General features: G+C 39.6%; 2 protein-coding genes across 2 annotated transcripts in view; both read left to right on the plus strand.

Annotated features, from left to right (window-relative positions):
- The first annotated feature begins 9,986 nt into the window (after positions 1-9,986).
- Positions 9,987-14,404, plus strand: LOC111948672. The gene is made up of 10 exons (XM_023962740.1): positions 9,987-10,095; positions 10,232-10,366; positions 10,561-10,709; positions 10,782-10,918; positions 11,006-11,099; positions 11,239-11,362; positions 11,503-11,723; positions 11,801-11,978; positions 12,339-12,463; positions 12,619-14,404. Exons 1-10 carry the CDS (start codon positions 10,002-10,004, stop codon positions 12,958-12,960), a joined length of 1,599 nt encoding a protein of 532 aa, XP_023818508.1. The 5' UTR covers positions 9,987-10,001; the 3' UTR covers positions 12,961-14,404.
- A 6,438-nt stretch (positions 14,405-20,842) lies between these two features.
- Positions 20,843-21,426, plus strand: part of fstl4 (follistatin like 4) — a 192,377-nt gene continuing 191,793 nt past the window's right edge. The window contains exon 1 of the mRNA XM_011483178.3: positions 20,843-21,195. The gene's annotated coding sequence lies outside the window, so the exon portion shown is untranslated. The remainder of the gene's footprint in view (positions 21,196-21,426) is intronic.

The following is a 21,426-nucleotide window of genomic DNA, read 5'->3' on the forward strand; positions in this document are numbered from 1 at the left end:
TAATAGAATTATTCGAATTTGTTGTTTTAGAGGATTTATTTTTGCTTTCTTGCGCTTCTGTTGTTCTGAGTAAAGTCAGTCCATCGGTCTCTCGCAAATAGCAGATGTGAAAACAGCAGCAAGAAAAGAGAAGCTACTTCTGCGAGGCTGAGGAAAAAAAAACATCTGCTCCATTGATCTGCAAACATTTTCACAGCTTGTGTTTAGTTGAACTTTGTGTTAAAGCACATTCCCGAAGGAGATGTTAAAATAAAATAGCCATTGTTAAATATATTCCATCATTTTCCATTTTTGTTAAAGAAAGTAAAAGCAGGGAGAAAAAATGTATTAAAATAAAAAAATAAATTTGGCCGTGTTGCGCAGCTCTAGATTCCAGTAAAAATGAAATGGTTTTCTTTATGTACAATAACACTATTTGTGACATTTCTACAACAGAAACTGTACAAAAACAGGTAAATTATTCATTGACCTTTCAGTAAAAAGTCCAATGATGTTATTTAAAGCAGCGAAGAAAACAAAATGAAAAAAATAGCAGAACCGGTACGAAGCCCATTGAGACGACTGTTGCTGTGAATTTGGGCTATACAAATACAATCGAATTGAAATTGAGTTGAACTTGTAATTATTTCCCAGAGTACTTCAGATCTTACCATTGTTATTCTGTACATCAAATATCTTGTCTAGAACATGACCACAACATTTATCTTTTGACAGATAAAAATAACCTTTTTAACTTGTGCACAAAGTGGTAGTTAAACAGCTTAACCACTGCTGGAAGTGACCAGTAAGGGTTTAATCATTAGACAAACAAGCCTAAAAAAAGCAGAAGTGCGGGAGGATTATGTATGAGGATTTATTACTTTTCTAGGTTAATGACTGCTGTGCTTGCAAATATGCAAAAGCACTGAAAAAATATATATATAAATAAAGAAGAGTATCCTGAAATTGTTTTTGACCTCGCAATGTTTAGCAGCACTGTTAAAAAAGATGAAAGTAGTCTTGTCCAATGCCATCTAAAAAATATCTTTAGGGCTTAAACAGATGAGTAAGGCCATGTCCATGTGTTAATCTAAAACACGTTTACATAAAGCAAACATCAGATATGGAGTGGTTAATCCCAGGTGTCAGGAGTTTTCTGGAGGAGCACTCCATGTCTTAACCTGTTTCCCACTGAATCATTACCTTCTGAGTAACTAAAACAATTTCCAATCTGATGTGAAAGGAAAACATTTCAGGCTTTACCCTAATTATTGTTTAAACTATATACACACAGAGTATTTGGTACACGTTCAAGAACGCACTAAATGCATGTTCACCCCACAGTGTTCACACTAAACAAGTGGGGAGGGGCTTTTTTCTTTTTCTACTAACTGTATACTAGGGCATATCCGCATCATACACTTGGAAGAGGCTTGGTTTGAAGTTGAAGAGGTGCAAATCTCTCGAACTGAGCACAAAATGGAAATGGTTCAGTTCATTGTTAGCATCCTCGAAATGGCAGATATGGATTATCCCTTGTGCTATTTTAGATGACCCCACCCTTATTTTGACCTGTTCTCCCTACCATGACAAAGGTGGATAAAGGTGGAAAGATTTCATATAATCCATGGACACCAGTGAAGATCACAAATCATTGAAGAAAAAAGGTTCAGAGCACTGTCTAGTGGGTCTAGATGACCCAACTCCCAATGGTAAAGTGCCTAGGATAGCACAAGGGTCACGATGATGTTAGGAGTGTAGCCTTGGTCTATCACTATCTATAAAACAAATGTAGACATTGTAAGACTCGTCTCTGTGTCTGGGTTCACCAGAAAAAACAGCCACAAGTTTGGTGAGTTTCCAAGTCCCTGATTGGTCAAAATTTGACCTGGTTTGCTGGCAACACACTTCAATGGTTACATGTTTTAAGTCCGAAAATCGTCTTAAAAACTTGTGAGTGTGCGAGTTCAAGACTTGAGTACGCATCTTGAACGGGAAAGCCCAAAACGTGCATTTACATCGACTTTTTGTTAAATGTGGCCACTGACTGACTGTAAAGTGTTGTATATCCGTGCAAAGCTGTTTTTCTCAGCTCCAGACTTCTTTGGAATTATGTGTAAATCCTTGAAGAGTTACGATAATTCAAAGACCATTGACACTGGAGCTAAAACTCCAGAGTTAAAGGGTTACAGTCTGCTTCTTTGTTACTCTGTATTGTCATTTTACTACTACTTTGTTGTTGTGTTTTTGTGCTGTTTTGGACGGGCCATTTCATAGCAATGTTTCTTAAAAAGGACTTCACATGGCCGGATAGATTTTGTTTTCATTCATTAGATTTGATCAATTCTGGAAGACAAGCTTTAGAATAACACTGAAATGATGCTAGATTATTCTGGTGACTTATTCCTGATAGGCATCTTTCACATTTTTACAAATTCAAACTTAAAAAAAAAATTTCTTCTGGAAATACTATGTGTATTTTCATATTTTTGTGTGAAATCATGACGTTCACAAACATCTATGACAGTGAATATCTGACCATATCCAACACTGACAGTTCTTCCAAGAAGCTCACTCCTGCAGGTGTCAGAGGGCAGGGCAGCGCAGCCATCAGTGAGAAAAATGAGCTGTAAGCTGAAGCTGGAGCCCCTTTACTGCCAGCGTCTTACTGCTGCTTTCATCTGTTACCTCTATCTCAATGGTCATCTGGGGAACCTGGCGGCAGTGTTGCCATCAAATTGGTCCAGGGCAGGAAGGAATGGAGAAACAAAGATTATTATACAAAGAATGGGTATGTGTTGACAGAGGTGGGACCAGAATGTAGTCCTCTGCAAATGCCACAGTGTGTCTGTGCACATATCTCTGTGAGTATTAGCACACGAGTGAAAGTAACCATCATACGGACTCAGAAGTCTTTATGTGAGCTTAACAGATGACTTTTGGTTGGAGGAAAAAAAAATAATACTGTTTATCTGCTCTAACTCCTTCCATTTCTTTGAGCATGAAGCAGCTGATACAGCGCAGCTTTCTCTGACAGCCTTACTCAGTTGAGTGCAGGATACAGTGAAGTTATTTGTGGGATTTGTTTGTGTAAGTGGATCTTCCTTTTATGTGTGCCAGTATGTTCTCGGAGAAATATTCTTGCAGCTGCATTTACATCACGTTTAGATGCATATTCTGGTGCCCCGTAGAAGTGTGTGCGAGTTTGCTTCAGCTCTTAACTTTAAAAGTCTCCATTTAAGCCGCTTTGACACAAAGCCACTGTTTACAAAGCTAACAGCTACATGGCTTTGTTGCACAGTTTCATAAGTAATGGCTCTTCTAAAATTGTTTTTTTTTTCACCAAACTGTGTAAAAAAATTAGCAGCATGGTGCAGTGACAAGGCTTTTGGTTTGATTCTTTTTTGTAGCTGTTTGCTGATTATTTAGCTATTTTACCAGTGGTTAGGTGGAAAATACTTTGGTAGGCATTTTGCTGAAAGCTGCGAAGAACTGAAGAATATATACTTTTTTTCCTTAAAAAATGTTGCTGTTACAAAATAGACAAAGACCGCACAAAAGTTGGATTGAAGTTATGGAACACATGAGTTTAAACCTAAAATATTATTAAGAAAAAATGAAAATCCAATGCATTTGTTCAATTGTAAATGTGGTACTGAATCAAAAAAAGGTATTGAAATGAATGAACTTGACGAATAGTGTCAATATTCCAACAAAGCAGGACTAAATGGTAAATGGCGTGTACTTACTATACTTATATATACTTATATAGCGCTTTCTACCTTCTTACGAAGGCCCAAAGCGCTTTACAGTCACAGTCCTATTCACCCATGCACACACACATTCACACACTGGCGGCGGCTCCGCTGCCAAACACTGGCGCCAACCTCCCACCAGAGGCAAGTTGGGGTTCAGTGTCTTGCCCAAGGACACTTTGACACATGGGCGTGGAAGGCGGGAATCGAACCTGCAATCTTACGATCATGGGTCGTGGCTGCACCACGGCCGCCCAAGAGCCTAAGAGTGACACTGAAATAATTAGAGGACTTGTGTTCCTAAAGCAAATTATTGTTTGACAACTAAGCTACTGACAATGCAATTTAAAAGACACAATCTGGGCTAAGACACAAGGCAAAATTAAACTAAGCCTGACCTTCTGTTTCCAAATTCCAGGTTGCACCACACCCCGATGTCCCAAATGTTGCAGTTCCTCTTTTAGGCGTGGGGGACAGGTGTCATTTCTGGTTTCTGGTTAAAAATTCTGGTTTACCAGAGCCAAATAAAAGGTTTTAAAAGAGTTACTTTTCGATTAGCTGTTTTGATTTGATTAAAATAATTAGAGGAGCTTGTTATTTTGATAGGCATGTGGGAGCCCCTATTTGGGTTTAACAGAATTTACTTTGTCCCACCTAACTGTGTGCCTGACCCACTTCAGGGTTCATTTTTGCTGTTCAGAATCCTAAAGCTAGGTTCAAAAACGCCCTCAGCAACACTCATTTAAGCGATCACTTCCAATGAAAAGTCTATGTAAACGCACAAAAATAAACATTTTTGGGCTTCGGCTATCAAAACTCTTGCGTTCAAGCATAGCTACACGTAAACGAGCGGCCATTGATTGTGTGTTGCTAGTTAAGCGAGGTATAACTTTGACCAATCATGGACTCGGATTTGACAGTGACATATGAATGGTGTCCCATTTAGGTCACTGAAGTGCCAACCATTTGAAAATTGATCGTGAAGGAAAAATGTATAATTATATTTTTTACCCGGAATGAATGATACGACACCAAGTCTGTTATTTATCGGACCAGAGCTGTGAAAGCAGAAGCCTGGAGCAAGTTTTTTAATTTTGGAACGCTTTGACATTTCGCACCAAGCCTCTTCCAACTGTTGAAAAAATTAGAAAGAAAAAGCCCCTCCCTGCTTGTCTAGTGTGAACACCATGTGCCAATTGCCCATTCAAGAACCTGCGTTTAGCTCTTTCTTGAATGCACGTCACATGCCCAGTGAATCTGTAGCTTCAGGGTGATGTTAGATTTATCTGGCCACAGGTCAGTGATTTCACGATGAAGAGACAAGAAGAGAAGGAAGTGGTGATAGCAAATCAGACATCCATCTACTTGACAATTTTGAAGGAATTCAATTGAAGAGGTTTTCAAAAGAGCAGGCGTGTTGAGGGAGTGTCTCAAACAAAGCGGGGGTGTGTGGAAGCATTGGTCAGAGAGGAAAAATCTTGGAAAGAGCTGTAAAAGAAGAGTTCCCTTCAATAAATTTAATTCATTCCTAAGGGAAGTTCAGTTTTTACAGCCTGTATGCTGCATACAAACATTCACACGGAAAAACAAGAAGTATAAAGAACAGAATTTAAGGCTAAATGAATGAGCATCATCTTCAAGGCCTGAAAGCAGCGTCAGGCAATTAACTTTTATTTTGGTATGACAGCAGTTTGTGCCCTTTTAATATGATCTCACTGTTACTTTAGAAATGGAGGTTACACTATCTCCTTTTTGACAGTGTTTTTTCAAAAGGCCCATAAAAAAATGGAATGACCCATTTAGGGCATAACTACTGTTGAAACCCTTCAATTGGCTCAAGCTCATTACGACAACATAAAGCGCCAAGAAAGTGGCCGTATTCCTCCTTGGCGCCCGCAATATTCTTTCATGTGACATTAAATGCTTTGTTTATACAAAGTACCAAAAGCCAAGCGGAAAAAATGAGCTGTTGGATGACCTCCATCATTAGCTTCATCCAACATACATCATGACGGTCCAACTTGGAGTGGAAAGACACACCTGAATTGCCTGGACCATTCTAAACCGGACCGGACTGGACTGCTCAGTGGAAACAAGGCTATATAGTTAAACTGCTAATAATATTACATATTTCTAATACCTGTAATTTAACTTTTTTGTGCTTTACTTGTAGGAAGGTAGAAATGATTTTGTCCACATCTGCAGTGGTAGTGACATGGGGATGTATACAGTATGTATGTGTGGACTCTGGCTGCAGTGAGCCAGAGGAAAGGCCCATAAAGAAGACTTATGGCTCTATCTCCTGGACTTTGGGTCTCTGGGGGTGCACCTATGTGAAATAGACCTTTTAGTGCTGACACATGCCTCAGTGCCTTTAAGGCTGAGACGGAGATGATATTATGTTTCTGATGTATGCTGCTAGCACAAACACTTCTGAGATAATGATGACGGCTGAGGCCGTTGAGGAGCTTTGTGCTGTTGTAAAGTTTGTCCAGACGTGTTTTTTGCCGTGGACACCGGGCTCCATTTGAAATTCTATGCACAGCCTGTCATCTCAGTGAAGCTCTTGATGGTTAATTCATATTTGGACCATTTAGGTGTGATTGATGCTCTGCTCGGGGTACGCCTACAGCAGGAGGAGATTGGCTCCACTGTGCGCAAAAAGCTGTTGGTTTTATGAATAGCCCTGGTTTGCATTTATCAATAGTATGGATCTGAGCACTTCTGAGGCACAGAGATGGGTTGAGGAATTTGAATAAGTGTTCACCTTAAGGATGCCTGTGTGGTTGTTTCCAGGTAGAAAAAGACCTGAACTGTTTTGCAATAATGCATTAATAGAATGTTCTATGTTTGTCAGCATAAAACAATTTTCATTGTAAAGAGCCTGTTCATCATGAAGTTGATAAAACTATATGCTCCTTTTTCAACTTTCTTTGTTTTTAATGTTCCTTGGGTCTCAGTCTTTAATGAAATTTCAAACATAACTCTGAAACACTTGTTTGTTCAGTGCTGTGCTACAAAAGACTATAGTTTCAAGAAAGGAAAAATGTCAAAATTATGTACTGGTACATATAATGAAGACAGATTTATTTGAGATATTTCTGTCAATTTTTATTGTATGAAAATATAAAAATTATTAAGTATTGCATATTGCGTTACATTGTTGCCTGCATGTTTTTGTGTCTGAGCAAAGAGACTTAAAAATAACTTCTTTTCTAAGGGAAAAAAAAAATTTAGAGTCTTGTTCACAGTTTTGAAGCATGTCACCCTCATCCTCTCTTTAATTTCCATAGTTTAAATGAAGTTATTACCTATTTTCTTGTTTTGATAAAGATCTACCACATTTTGTTGAATTGAAGGATTCCGCTGGGGACCCGCAGACTCTAGGAGAGGGGAGGGTTGCACTTTTGGTGGCTGTATTAGTTTCAAAAGCGCTGCCAAAGGGTACATTTAAAAATATTTTATTGACTGATCTAATATGCTGTAGTTCCAGTATCTCTGGTTCCCTATTCTTTCAAATTTTGTTACAATTGAAGCTTTTTCTTCTTTTTAAGAATCTTTTTTTTTTTTGTCACATGTACTGTGTTTGAGTTTTTAGGTTTTGAGTTGCAATAGTGGACAGCAAACCATATGACGATGTTGAAAACCTTTTCACACGTTTCTGGTTTCAGGTTTCAGGTGACATGAAGCTTGTTTACTTGGACGATTTTTAAACCTTGGTGCAGACAAAACAAGAGACTTGTGGTTCGTTTGAAGGCAAACTTTGATTTTGTTCATTACTGTCAATTCAGATTCTCCAACAGACAAAAGAGAAAAAGTGAATCAAAATATTGTTGAGTTAAGGAGGCAAAAGGGAATTATCTCCAATCCTAAAAAGGTTTGGAAATGTTCACAGTAATAATAACTTTATTTTAATTAAACAATAATTGTTATAAGCTAGCTGTTATTCATCATTTTCTTTTTTGTCTTTCTGCCTGGTCAGAGTTTCCATTAGTAAATACCATTGACTGTATATGATAACTGGAGTGAGAGACCCCCCCCCCCCACACACACACACACACACACTTTAACAGGAAGTACACAGCAAAAACTGGAGAGTTGAAATTTCGGGGTTAAACAAACCAGAGTTGATTTCCACTCTTGAAGTGTTATTTTAACACATTGCGATTCAAATGGTGTTCAGTGTTGGGGTTATTTATCAGTGTTACCCAAATCAAGCTAATTTAACACTACAGAGAGTCAATGCCCCTGGGCTTCTGCCTCGGAAACCCTGTGCAAGAAAGTACAAGGTGCTGACACTCTTGAAGTGTTATTTTAACACATTGCGATTCAAATGATGTTCAGTGTTGGAGTTATTTTGGCCAAATGAAGTTCATTTGACACTATAGAGAGTCAAGGCCCCTGGGCTTTTGCCTCGGAAACCCTGTGCAAGAAAGTGCAACGTGGTAATTTTCCATGAGCTGCGGCAATTTCATCAGTGCTGGAAAAAGTTCTTCACAAGCGGTAAGTTAAACTAATTTATGGGGAAAAATACTGTTAAATGGCCCTTAGTATATACAATAATGTATCTAGAGAGAATTGTATAACTTTTCTACGCTTTTTTGTTGCTGTTAAGCTGCTTTCACGCAGCGGTTTCATCCAACCCGTCCGTGGCCTTCTGTAATGCACTACACGCACAAATGTTGTAAATGCAGCTTTACCTTAACAGCTAATGCTACACACACAGACTTCGAGTTTCAATGTTAAGTTAATGTAGAGGATCTGTGGCGCGATTTGAGCGCAGTGTGTTTTCAGCGGCGCGGCCTGAGTTTAAAAAAAAAAAAAAAAAAAAAGACCGTTGGCAAGGTTGTCGCTTTTAAACAATCTGGGACTCGTCTCTGGGACTTGACGTTTTCGGGGACTCGATTAGCAGGTGAAGTACAAATCCAAAATGGCGACTCAACGTCACAATTCCATCCATCCGTCCATCCATCTTCTTAACCCGCTTTATCCCTTTCGGAGCAGCGGGGTTGCCGGAGCACGTCCGATTTTACTGTTAAGGAAAGGTGGGGTAAACCTTGGACAGGTCGCCAGTTTGTTCCAGGGCCCATGGGGCTGGAGCGCTCCACATCCACCTTGGCGGACAGACAGACATGATAAAGCCACCTGTTTACTTAGGCCTACTCCCTTTCGAACTAATACAGGAACAGCAAGCCTTAACTTGGTCACAGACACACGAAATTACGTTCTGTGTGAATGCAGTTAGGGATTTTAGATAACTATTTTACATTTTAGGAAAATGTGTTTTCCTGCATTTATATAATTTTATTTATTTACTATTTAGCAAGTTTCATGTATGCTTGAATCATGTAAAAAACTATTTTTGACTTTTAACCAGTTGTGGCATCCCTTAAAAAAACGTACTCAAAATTGCATCTGTCCTGTGGAAGGAAGGAATTTTTTAGTGTCACTTTGCAAAAAGTTACTACATACTAAAAAACAAATTTTTACAGGTGGGACAAAATTTTAAGACAGACACAACAGACACCCTTTCCTGCTTGTAATCGCTGGATGTCATGTGGACGTAGATTATCCGAGAAATTAAATAGGGAATGTCGTTTTATTTTACTCTGTGTTGCAAAATGCATTTTATAAGCAAAATGTATACAAGTTTTTTTTTTTGTATTTTAATTGTTTTATTTAGAGCTATGGACAATGATTTAACCTAATATTTATGAAGTCTATCTTTGTGGGCTGGTAAGGGCTGTCAAATTTTTTGTGTGGGTGGGGGGTTACTTAAGTATAATTGAATTTTATAACGCAACCTTGCTTTAATCAATATTTACACCACATTGTAAATGTAACTAAATTTTATAATCTAATTCTTGTAGGTCAATTGGTGTTGCTCTTCAGCTTCAGAGGGTCTCATCTGGTAAACCCTAAGTGAAGGAGGTAAGTCTTGATAGTCATGTTAGCAGTGTCAGCATGCCCCCCCCCCCCCCCCCCCCCCCTATTTTTTGTTCTTTTATGGAAAGCTCACCCTAACATATACCAGACTTGGTGATTACATAATTGACTTTGCATATTACATGGCTCACACACACACCTCATTCTGGAACCCACTGCATGGGTTTTATAAGTTTCAAAACTCTGTAGTGGATAACATAGTTGACAGGTTTATTACTGTGTCCATATGACTGTTTTTAATTTTAGCTTGAATTGTTTAAGTTGTATGCTAAAAAAATGCTTATTTCTGTCATGTTTTTTTTTTTGGTATGGTTCAGTAAAATGCTGGTGCAGGTTCGCTACCGCCAACAGCAGAAATATGTAAAGCTGGATGAAGTTGATGGAAAGTTTGATTTCATGCAACTGCATGAAAAAGGTTTGTTTTTAAATTTCGTTTGAAGAGGAAATACATTTTGTGTAGGTGATTTTGTATCCAAATTAGTTTATTCATTTGTGAAGTGAGAATAGTGCTGGCTTAAAAGGTGCTCTCAGAAATATCTCATCTTTTCCAGTCATCGAGAGGTTTTGCCTGCCACCTGACGCAAAAGTAGTATACAAAGATGCAACAGGGACAGAAGTTGACGAAGACATTTTCAATGACCTTGTCAGCCAAGGCAGCGTTGTTTTAACAGTTTTCCCAAGTGATGGTGAGAAATGTAAAGGGTCAGTTACATGAAGCAATTCAGTGTCAAATGGTGGAACCTGAACTCTCAAATCAGTCTACAGAAAAAAAAAACAATTTGTAGTATAATGTGGAATCCAACAAGATGCAATAAATTTTGCAACATTTGAACGAAGATGTACATTTTTTTTTATTTCTGAAATTTATTTTTTCTCCTAGAGTTTACTGATTGCTCCTTGTCCTCTCCATCTGAATGGTCTGACTCAAGCTTCAGTTCAAGTGCAAGTGCATCAACTGTACTTTTAGATGAGATCCCAAGGAAAAAATCAAGAGTTGAAGGAACAATCAATGCAGTTTCTGCAAAAAAGGTTGGAACAAAGTTCAAATATCTCTGTCAACATTTTTTTTGCCGTTTAATTACAATTTTTGTCTTCCCTAAGTTGATCGAAGCTGTACTTGGAGCCAGTTCAGGTGGTGAAGAGGTCCTTGAAGAATATCACGCATCACAGACTCTTAAAGATTCTACCAGAAGAAAGCTGGTCAATATAATAGTGGCCCACATGATTGATAAACATGGGTAATGTGCCCAGTTTTTGTAGACTTAAAAAAAGAATCAAAACTGTTTATCTATTACTATAGTAATCCCAATTGAATCTCTTCCCAGACATCTCCCCACTAAAGCTGTTAGAGAAGAATATGCTCTTGGGATAGTGACACTTTTTCCATCCCTGAAAGACCCATACTCCGAGAAAGGCTACGTATGTATAATTATTATTGTAATATTCGTTGAGATAGTATTTATGATTTGTGTTGTTAGGTTCTGGGTGGGCATTTTGATTTCTGATATTCTTAAAAATGACAGACAATGCACTAAGTGTTAATGTATTTCCATTTCAGGAACACTTCTATGATGCTGCAAGCAGTACAGGATACATTTCTTGGCGTCTTAAGACCATCCAGAGAAAGATTCGACGAGAATCTACCACTTCAAATAGCCTCACTGGCCTTTGTCAAGGAGGAGGTAATACATCTGCAAACTGGTCATCTTATGTCAGCTAGTGTAGTAGAAGAGAGCAAAGATGGTTTTAGGTTTGTATGCTGTCACCTCTTTCACAAAAGTAGTTTGTATGTCTGACATTAGAAAGCCACTTTCCTCTTCAGGGGGCCCTAAATTCCAGAGATCTGTTGTAGTTGAGGAGCAGCAGCTGGATGGAGATGCTTGTCAGGAGGCAATGTCTTTGCTCAATTATGCCACAGACACTACGCAAATTTTTCGAAAGATGAGAGAGACGTTTCAGCATCGGCAAAAACTCATCAATGACTCAGACAAAACGCTTGACATCCTGTCAATCTTCCCAAGATTCCTGGATACCAAAGGATTGGTAAGTATGCAGTGATATTTTGAGATCTACTTGAAATGTGCAGAATGTGGTGATAGTATATTTTTTATTTTTCATAGGTAAATCAAGACTTCATTCTCTTGTTTAATGACGAGGTATCCAACCGGCTGCTTCAGAAATGGGACCCGATCTTTAGATGCAACGTTATCAAAGAGGCCAAGCAGCTCACTTCAACACCAGAGCTTCGTCAGTTGTTGCATTCAGCGGAGAGTCCACAAGGAAGTCATGAGGCAATGAGTGAGTTTTGCTCTCTTGTGTTTACAATTCAATACTTTATTAACATAACTTTTTTTGTACTTTGCTTTGTGTAAGTCTTTAAAAGTTCAATGACCTAAAAGATCATGAAGTACATGAATTTGCAGTACATTTGAATGCAGGTTTGTTAAATCAGATTATTAGGGGCATATTTAAGTTTCTCAGTTATTGCATCACCGCCAACTTATTTTAGCTGTCATTTTACTATTTGTTGCGGCACATATCTACTTGAGACATGCAGAGTTTTAAATATATGCAACGTTTTCAACAGAGTAATTGGTTTTTGCCCTTTTAATGATCATTGTTTTAAGTCTTTGCTGTTCATTCATTCTTTGTCCATAGCTTATGATGCAGAGATGGCCTCGCTTTTGTTGCTGTTATATCTCCTTCCACCACCACCTGGGGGACCAAAGTTTCCAAAAATCAGCGCTTCTGATGCAGTTGAAAAAGTTATTGTCTTTCACAAGGTAATTTTACATTTGTTAATTTTGATCATGTGTAAAACTGGTAAAGAGTTAAATGAAACAAATTGTAGGCAAGTTTACTTTAACATAGAATGTTTGTTTTCACTTGTGCAGTGCTATTTCTGACTTGAGTGTCCAATGTCCTTTTTAAACCTCAGTCTTGCTGCAGTTTGGAAGAACATCTTCAGAACCAGCAGAACCATCAGCCATACCTCCTAGCCGTTGGTCGCGAAAAGAGGAACATCGACAGATTCTACATCTCCATTGACAAGCGTCTCATCCCATGCCAGGCAAACCGCTCCCTTGGGGCATTTGATGAACTTTTTAAAGCTCATTTTGTTTTCAGTGTGTCTTATGATGGTGCACTTCTGAATTTCTACACCTTTTTGCAGACAACAGTTTATAACATTGATATGGGTAAAATGAAGGTGTCACCAAGAATTCGAGACATGAGAGCCAAACTCCTTAACCAGGAGGTGCTTCTCACAACCCAGATTTAAAGCCAGGACAATTAAAGGCATTTTGAGCAAAATGCTCACATGTTTTCTGTGCAACAAAATTTTCCCCAGCAGTCAGCAGTTGATTTCACATATAAGAGGTGAACATGGTTATTATCCTGGACCAAAGTTCAAGTTGTTTTGTTGTCAGCCAAGTTGTAGGCTTCAGTTTCAAACATATGCAGGCTTTAGAAAGCACCTTAACATTATTCATAGCAACGTTGAACAAATTGTTCATACTTCAGCTGTTACTAATTTGCCTAGTGATCCAGTTTCACATGATTTGGAAGACCAATTTCATTCAACAGATCTTTCTCAAAGTTCATCCAGTGTTATTCTAAAGTCTAGTTCGTCCCATGTTCCAGAAAGTAGAGAAACTAGTGTTTCAGATTTTAGCAGGGATTCATCCAAAAAAATGTGCGCATCCATTGTGGCCAAACTGCAGGGTAGTGGCATTTCTAACAGTTTAGTATCTTCACTTGTGGGTGATTTGGAGGAACTAACAAGCGAGCTTCGTTCAGAAGCAAAGCAAGCCATTATTTCTGCTTTACCTGCAACTGACCCCAACATATCTGTAATTAATGAATCTTTTGAAAAATTGAAAAACCCATTCACTCATCTAAATACAGAATGGAAACGAAATAAATTCTTCAACCTAAAATGGGGAGTGGTGGAGCCCAGAGAAATAACACTGGGAGTGAGATACGACACCAGACGTAATCAAAAATCGGGTACTTATGATCAGGTACCTGTTAAGGATACTTTCATTTATGTCCCTGTTCTGGAATCTCTGAAGTTCATGTGTAAGAATCCAGATATTTGTGCTCTCCTGAAGAGGGAGTGTAGGTCAGAGCCAGATGCGTATCATGACTTTTGTGATGGAAGTTACTTTAATACTCACCCCCTGTTTTCAGCCAAAAAGCATGCTTTACAAATTCAGCTATTCTATGATGATTTTGAAACGGCCAATCCCCTTGGCTCAAAACGTGGAATTCACAAAATTGGCTGCATTTATTTCATTTTAAGAAATCTACCTCCAAAATTTAATTCCATCTTGATGAACATTCATTTAGTATCTCTTTTCCACACACCAGATCTGCACAAGTACGGTTTTGATGTTATACTGGAACCACTGATAAGTGATTTGAAACAACTTGAAAGTCGAGGGATAAGTCTTCCATTTTCTGATGAGCCAATATATGGAACAATTTCACAAATAACTGGAGATAATCTAGGGATGCATTCCATTCTTGGTTTTAACGAGTCATTCAACAGCCGACATTTTTGTCGCCTTTGTTTGGTTGAAAAAGATGATTGTCAAATAGTGTACACTGAGGATGATCTTAAAGTGGTCTTTCGTGAAAAAGATGTGTTTGACATGCATTGGCAGTCTCTTAAAGAAAATGTTAATTTAAAGTCACTGTATGGTCTGAAAAAAAATTCTTCTATAAATTCCTTGCAGTATTTCCATGTTTGCAGTAACTACTCTTTTGATATAATGCATGATCTTCTTGAAGGTGTCGCTCAGTATGAGATCAAATTGCTATTTGAATATCTCACAAAACACTACATATCAGAACAAAACTTGCTTTCAAGGATCTATGGTTTTGACTATGGTTTTTTAGAAAGAAAAAATCGTCCCACTAAAATTATTTTGGATAGTCCAGGTAATGGCATTTGCTTGAACTCCATCCAGACATTATGTCTCGTAAAAAACATTCCACTTATTCTTGGTGACGTTATTCCAGCAGGGAACAGACACTGGGAACTATTACTACTGTTACTTCAAATAATGAACATAGTTTTTTCACCTTCTAGCCACAGGGGTTGCAAGCCAGTAACTTCTGTGCCGGTCCCAAGCCCGGATAAATAGAGAGGGTTGCGTCAGGAAGGGCATCCGGCGTAAAAATTGCCAAAATAACCATGCGAATCATCCACAACACTTTAGACATACCGGATCGGTCGAGGCCCGGGTTAACAACGACCGCCACCGATGCTGTTAACCTACAGGGTGTCGGTGGAAATTTGACTACTGTTGGTGGAAGAAAGAGGGGAGGCAGAAGGGTCCGTGGCCAGAGAGAGAAGGGAAAAGGCAGGAACATAGGTTTGAGAATAGGGACTCTTAACGTTGGCACAATGACAGGGAAAGGCAGAGAGCTGGCAGACATGATGGAGAGAAGGAAGGTAGATGTACTGTGTGTGCAGGAGACAAGGTGGAAGGGCAGCAAGGCACGTAGTATTGGAGGAGGATACAAACTGTTCTATCATGGTGTTGATAGGAAGAGAAATGGGGTAGGAGTGATTCTGAAGGGGGAGTTTGTAAACAGTGTTCTAGAGGTGAAAAGAGTCTCAGACAGGATGATGAGCCTAAAGTTAGAAATTGAAGGGGTGATGGTGAATGTAGTCAGTGGGTATGCGCCACAGGTTGGCTGTGAGTTAGAAGTGAAGGAGAGATTCTGGAGTGAGTTGGATGAGGTCATAGAGAGTATCCCCAGAGGAGAGAGAGTTGTTATTGGAGCAGACTTTAATGGGCATGTTGGTGAGGGCAACAGAGGTGATGAGGAGGTGATGGGCAGGTTTGGTGTGAAGGAAAGGAATCTGGAGGGACAGATGGTGGTGGTCTTTGCGAAGAGGATGGAAATGGCTGTAGTCAACACTTACTTCCAGAAGAGAGAGGAACATAGAGTGACATACAGAAGTGGAGGTAGGAGTACTCAGGTGGACTACATCCTATGTAGACGAGGTCATTTGAGAGAGGTTAATGACTGCAAAGTGGTGGTAGGAGAGAGTGTAGCCAGACAGCACCGCATGGTGGTGTGTAAGATGACTCTGGAGGTCAGGAAGAAGAAGAGAGGGAAAACAGAAAAGAAGACCAAGTGGTGGAAGCTACAGAATGAAGAAACTTGTGAGGAATTTAGGCAGAAGTTGAGGCAGGTCCTGGGTGGTCAGGATGAGCTTCCAGAGGACTGGGAAACTACAGCAGAGATTATCAGGGAAACAGGTAGGAAGGTGCTAGGTGTGTCATCTGGAAAGAGGAAAGACGGTAAAGAGACTTGGTGGTGGAATGAGGAAGTACAGGAATGCGTCCAGAGGAAGAGGTTGGCTAAAAGGAAGTGGGATGTAGAAAGGACTGAGGAAGGTAGACAGGAGTACAAGGAAGCGCAGCGTAGAGTGAAGAGAGAGGTGGCAAAGGCCAAACAGAAAGCTTACGATGAGCTATATGACAGGTTAGACACAAAGGAAGGAGAGAAGGACTTGTACAGGCTAGCCAGACAGAGAGACAGAGATGGGAAGGACGTGCAACAGATAAGGGTGATTAAGGACAGAGATGGAAAGGTGCTAACAACCCAGGAGAGTGTACAGAAAAGATGGAAGGAGTATTTTGAGGAGCTGATGAACGAGGAAAATGACAGGGAAAGAAGGGAGGAAGATGTGGTTGTTGTGGAGCAGGAAGTAGCAGAGATTGGAAAGGATGAGGTTAGGAAGGCTCTGAAAAGGATGAAGAGCGGAAAGGCCGTTGGTCCTGATGACGTACCTGTGGAGGTATGGAAGTGCCTAGGAGAGACAGCAGTGGAATTTCTAACAAGGTTGTTCAATAGGATTTTAGAGAGTGAGAAGATGCCTGAGGAATGGAGGAGAAGCGTTCTGGTCCCGATCTTTAAGAACAAGGGTGACACGCAGAACTGCAGCAACTATAGAGGAATAAAGTTGATGAGCCACACAATGAAGCTGTGGGAAAGAGTAGTGGAAGCCAGGCTTAGGAAGAAGGTGGAGATCTGTGAGCAGCAGTATGGTTTCATGCCCCGTAAGAGCACCACTGATGCCATTTTTGCTTTGAGAATGTTGATGGAAAAGTACAGAGAAGGTCAGAAGGAGCTGCATTGTGTGTTCGTAGATTTAGAGAAGGCGTATGACAGGGTGCCGAGGGAGGAGCTGTGGTACTGTATGAGGTCGTCTGGAGTGGCAGAGAAGTATGTCAGAGTAGTTCAGGACATGTATGAGAGAAGTATGACGGTGGTGAGATGTGCTGTAGGTCAGACAGAGGAGTTCAAGGTGGAGGTGGGACTACACCAAGGATCAGCTTTGAGTCCTTTTTTGTTTGCTATGCTGATGGACAGGCTGACAGACGAGGTAAGACAGGAATCTCCCTGGACAATGATGTTTGCGGATGACATTGTAATTTGCAGTGAGAGTAGAGAGCAGGTGGAGGAACAGCTAGAGAGGTGGAGGTTTGCTCTGGAAAGAAGAGGTATGAAGGTCAGTCGTAGTAAGACAGAATACATGTGTCTGAACGAGAGGGATCAAGGTGGAAGCATTAGGTTACAGAGGGCTGAGGTGAAGAAGGTGCAGGAGTTTAAGTACTTGGGGTCAACAGTTCAGTGTGATGGGGATTGTGGAAAAGAGGTGAAGAGGCGAGTGCAGGCAGGTTGGAGCGGTTGGAGGAAAGTGTCAGGAGTGTTGTGTGACAGAAAAGTGCCAGCAAGACTCAAAGGAAAGGTGTACAAGACAGTGGTGAGACCAGCTCTGCTCTATGGGTTAGAGACGGTAGCAGTGAGACAGAGACAAGAGGCTGAGATGGAGGTAGCGGAGATGAAGATGTTGAGGTTCTCCTTAGGAGTGACCAGGTTAGACAGGATAAGGAACGAATACATCAGAGGGACGGCTCATGTTGCCTGTGTTAGCGACAAAGTCAGAGAAGCCAGACTGAGATGGTTTGGACATGTTCAGAGGAGGGATAGTGGATATATTGGTAGAAGGATGTTGGAGATGGAGCTGCCTGGCAGGAGGGCAAGAGGACGGCCAAAGAGGAGATACATGGATGTCTTAACAGAGGACATGAAGTTGGCTAACGTTAGGGTAGAAGATGTTCATGATAGAGTGAGGTGGAAAAGGATGATTCGCTGTGGCGACCCCTGATGGGAAAAGCCGAAAGAGAAAGAAGAAGAGTTTTTTCACCTTCTCTCACTCTGGGTATGACTCTGTATTTAAAGAATCTGATTTTTGACCACCACAAACTATTCAAGTACTTGTATCCGCACAGAAACTTGATACCCAAGCATCATTTTATGATTCATTACCCGTCTTCAATTAGGAAAATTGGTCCCTTGTTGTTTTTCTGGTCTATGAGGTTTGAGGCTAAACATAAGTTGTTAAAAGATTGTTTCAAAAATTTCAAAAACATAACCAAATCACTCGCTAAAAAACATCAGATGGCCATTGCTTATCACTGGGAAACCTTAGCACTCGAACAGAAGGAATATGGGCCAATTAAATTATTTTCATTGAGAGAGGAAAATGTGGTAAACAGTCAGATTCTTGAACAGTCTAAAGATGTTTTCACAACAAGTTGGGTTAAAGTTAATGGTGTGGAGTACAGAGCTGGACTTGTTGTTTGCAGTTTGATGGAGGAAGAAATGCCTATCTTTATTCAAATACTTGACATTCTTTTAGTTAATGATGACATTTTTTTATTGACTCAAAAATTATTTACGGAGTACTTTGATGAACATTACCATGCCTTTAAAGTGTCAAGTACAGAAGAAAAAGTGTGTTATCAAAATAACAGAACTGAAATGTTACAAACCCTTTGATGTTCAAAGCTCATATGGAGCAACAGATGAAAGTTTTTTTGTTATTCCGTCATGTGTTATGTATTAATTGACTGCATGGGAGTAAAATATTAAATATGTTTGAAAATACATTTTTTGGGGAATTATTTCATTGCCGGTTATATAATTTCAGCTATTGTATCATATTGCAGTACTTGGTAAAACATTTTAGTTAATTGTTTAAAAAAACGCTTATTTGGGTAGTAGTTTTAGTGTCTAAGTTTAGTGAGTTAAAAAGGAACTTTGACTCTGTTAATTTAACATATTTACTGAGTTAAACTATTGACTCTGACTCGGTGTTAATTTAACATATTTATTGAGTTAAACTATTGACTCTGACTCGGTGTTAATTTAACATATTCATTGAGTTAAACTATTGACTCTGACTTGGTGTTAATTTAACATATTTATTGAGTTAAACTATTGACTCTGAATCGGTGTTAATTTAACATATTCATTGAGTTAAACTATTGACTCTGACTTGGTGTTAATTTAACATATTTATTGAGTTAAACTATTGACTCTGAATCGGTGTTAATTTAACATATTTATTGAGTTAAACTATTGACTCTGACTCGGTGTTAATTTAACATATTTATTGAGTTAAACTATTGACTCTGACTCTGTGTTAATTTAACATATTTATTGAGTTAAACTATTGACTCTGACTCGGTGTTAATTTAACATATTTATTGAGTTAAACTATTGACTCTGACTCGGTGTTAAATTAACATATTTATTGAGTTAAACTATTGACTCTGAATAGGTGTTAAATGATTTAACTATTTTGAAAATGTTAATTTAACTCCGTAAAGTGTGGAGCTATATAAACCCTGAAAAAGTGTTGAAATTAACTCTGTGGGAGTTGAATCAACACTCCACTTTTTGCTGTGTACCCACCGGTTCCAAGAGGCCAAAACCCTGAAGACTTCTTTAGAGAAATACGCACCCTTTACTCAGTCATTCTATTTGTCAAAATAAATGTTTTAACATGTAATTACCGTATACATTTTTTTTGCCTATAACGATGACGTCACATTAACTCGGTCCAGTTCTCATTCACAGTCCATGGGAAATGCCACCTACAGTGTGAGCAGCTGTTGGAACCGCGTGATGTTTTCAGGTGGTTGGTTTGCTCAAATCTAGAAGCAAACTGATCCAAATAAAAGCAGATTTCTTTCTTTTTGCATTTTTCTTGTTTATTCAAAGACGGAGGTGAAGTCAGCCTGAACCAGCAGAGTAACCTCCCCACACCTTCCATCCACTTCAGATGTCCCTCCTTTGAGGCAAAACAAACCCATAACAAAACCCAAAAAAAGCACTTGGATGAAAGAATTTCAACTTTATTGAAAGTTGCATGTACAGAAGCAGTAGTATTAATTTACCAAAATAAGGAGCCACATAAGATCCAGTGTTGAAAAGCAATGACTGTGTGAATGCCAAACTAGCAATGTTTGAAAAGAGGAGCTGGTGACATTCTGTCTGACAAAAGTCTGAGATACAGCACTAAAATGATTTCATACACCAAATTGTTGTTGTAGCTCCCAATGGATCTACAAATATGCTGTTTTTGCTAAAGAGGCATAGCTTTAAAGCCGCTACTATCATAACATTTTCCATCATTTTTTTATCTTTCTGTTTCATCCATCTTTTATTCTCGTCTTCTCATTTCATCCCACTTTTTTCATTTCTTCTCCACCTTTGCCTTCTTGCTTTCTCCAACCAGCTTTTTCATTGTCTTGCCTAATCTTACGTCTTTCATACATATTTTAGTGCCACATGTAATTTTCATGGGATGCCACCATTTCAGTGTCTTAGCAGACACAGAAATGCTTAATTGTGCCATGTGCAATTTAATCTTCTTCCTATCCCCAACTTGCACGCAAAAAGGACGATGAAAGGACTACTTTAACCTAAATGACTGGAAGTTTGCAGGGAGGTCGATGATATTTTAACATACGTTTCTTTAATTTTGCTTTGTGACCTTAAAAAACCCCAAACTGCTACATTCCATATTGAGTTTTACTGACTTGATTTTGGTTTCAATTTCATTCAATTTATTCTTTAATTACACATCTAGCAAATTCATTTTAATAAACCGACATTTTTAATCGTGTTTATTTTTTTTATTTTTCTTGATTTAAAGTGTTTCAATGTATTTTTGTTCACAAGTGAAAATCTTAAACTTCACATGATTGCTCAACTTTAGCCCGCCGATGACTAGGATTCCGGTGAGCGCGTGCACTCAGGTGTGAGCGTGCAGCTGCAGCGCGTGTGGCGTGCCGCGGCTGACGTCAGGAGCGCAGTGGAGTGCGCGGAGTTGAAATAGGGCAGAACAGGCGCGCAGGGCTGAGAGGAAAGCAACCCGAGGAGCCGGAGGGTGGCAAGCTGCCGCTGAGAGTTGGAACTCGCTACCCGTCGCTACTCGCGCAGCTGTGTGACTGACACCACCACCACAACCACCACCCATCCTTTGATCCGACCCCGTCCATCCCTGCCTACCGGGAGAAGAGGGCTGGAACTACCGAGCACAGTTTGGACGAGTCACTGCAAGGACGCCTGTGGCATATTTGCGGCAATTTGGCTTTTTTTTCTCCCCCCTCCCACCTTTTACCTCGGAGCTTCACAGGTAAGCTGCACGAGAGTGGAATTGGAGTCTGCTGTGGCTTCTTCCTGATCTTTATGCATATTTTCAACAAGTTTGCTTGTTGTTTAGCGGTTTGCATCAGCGCTGATTGAACCGATGCAAACAGGAGGGCGCCTCTAATTGCGAATTAGTTTCAGCTGGCGAGTCGAGTGGCATCCGTGAAAACACAGCTTTAAATCTCCAGCCTCGGAAAGCCGAGCGAGGCGCAGCCTT

This window comes from Oryzias latipes, chromosome 14 (assembly GCF_002234675.1).
Source record: "Oryzias latipes chromosome 14, ASM223467v1".
In the NCBI taxonomy this organism is placed as follows: Eukaryota; Metazoa; Chordata; class Actinopteri; order Beloniformes; family Adrianichthyidae; genus Oryzias; species Oryzias latipes.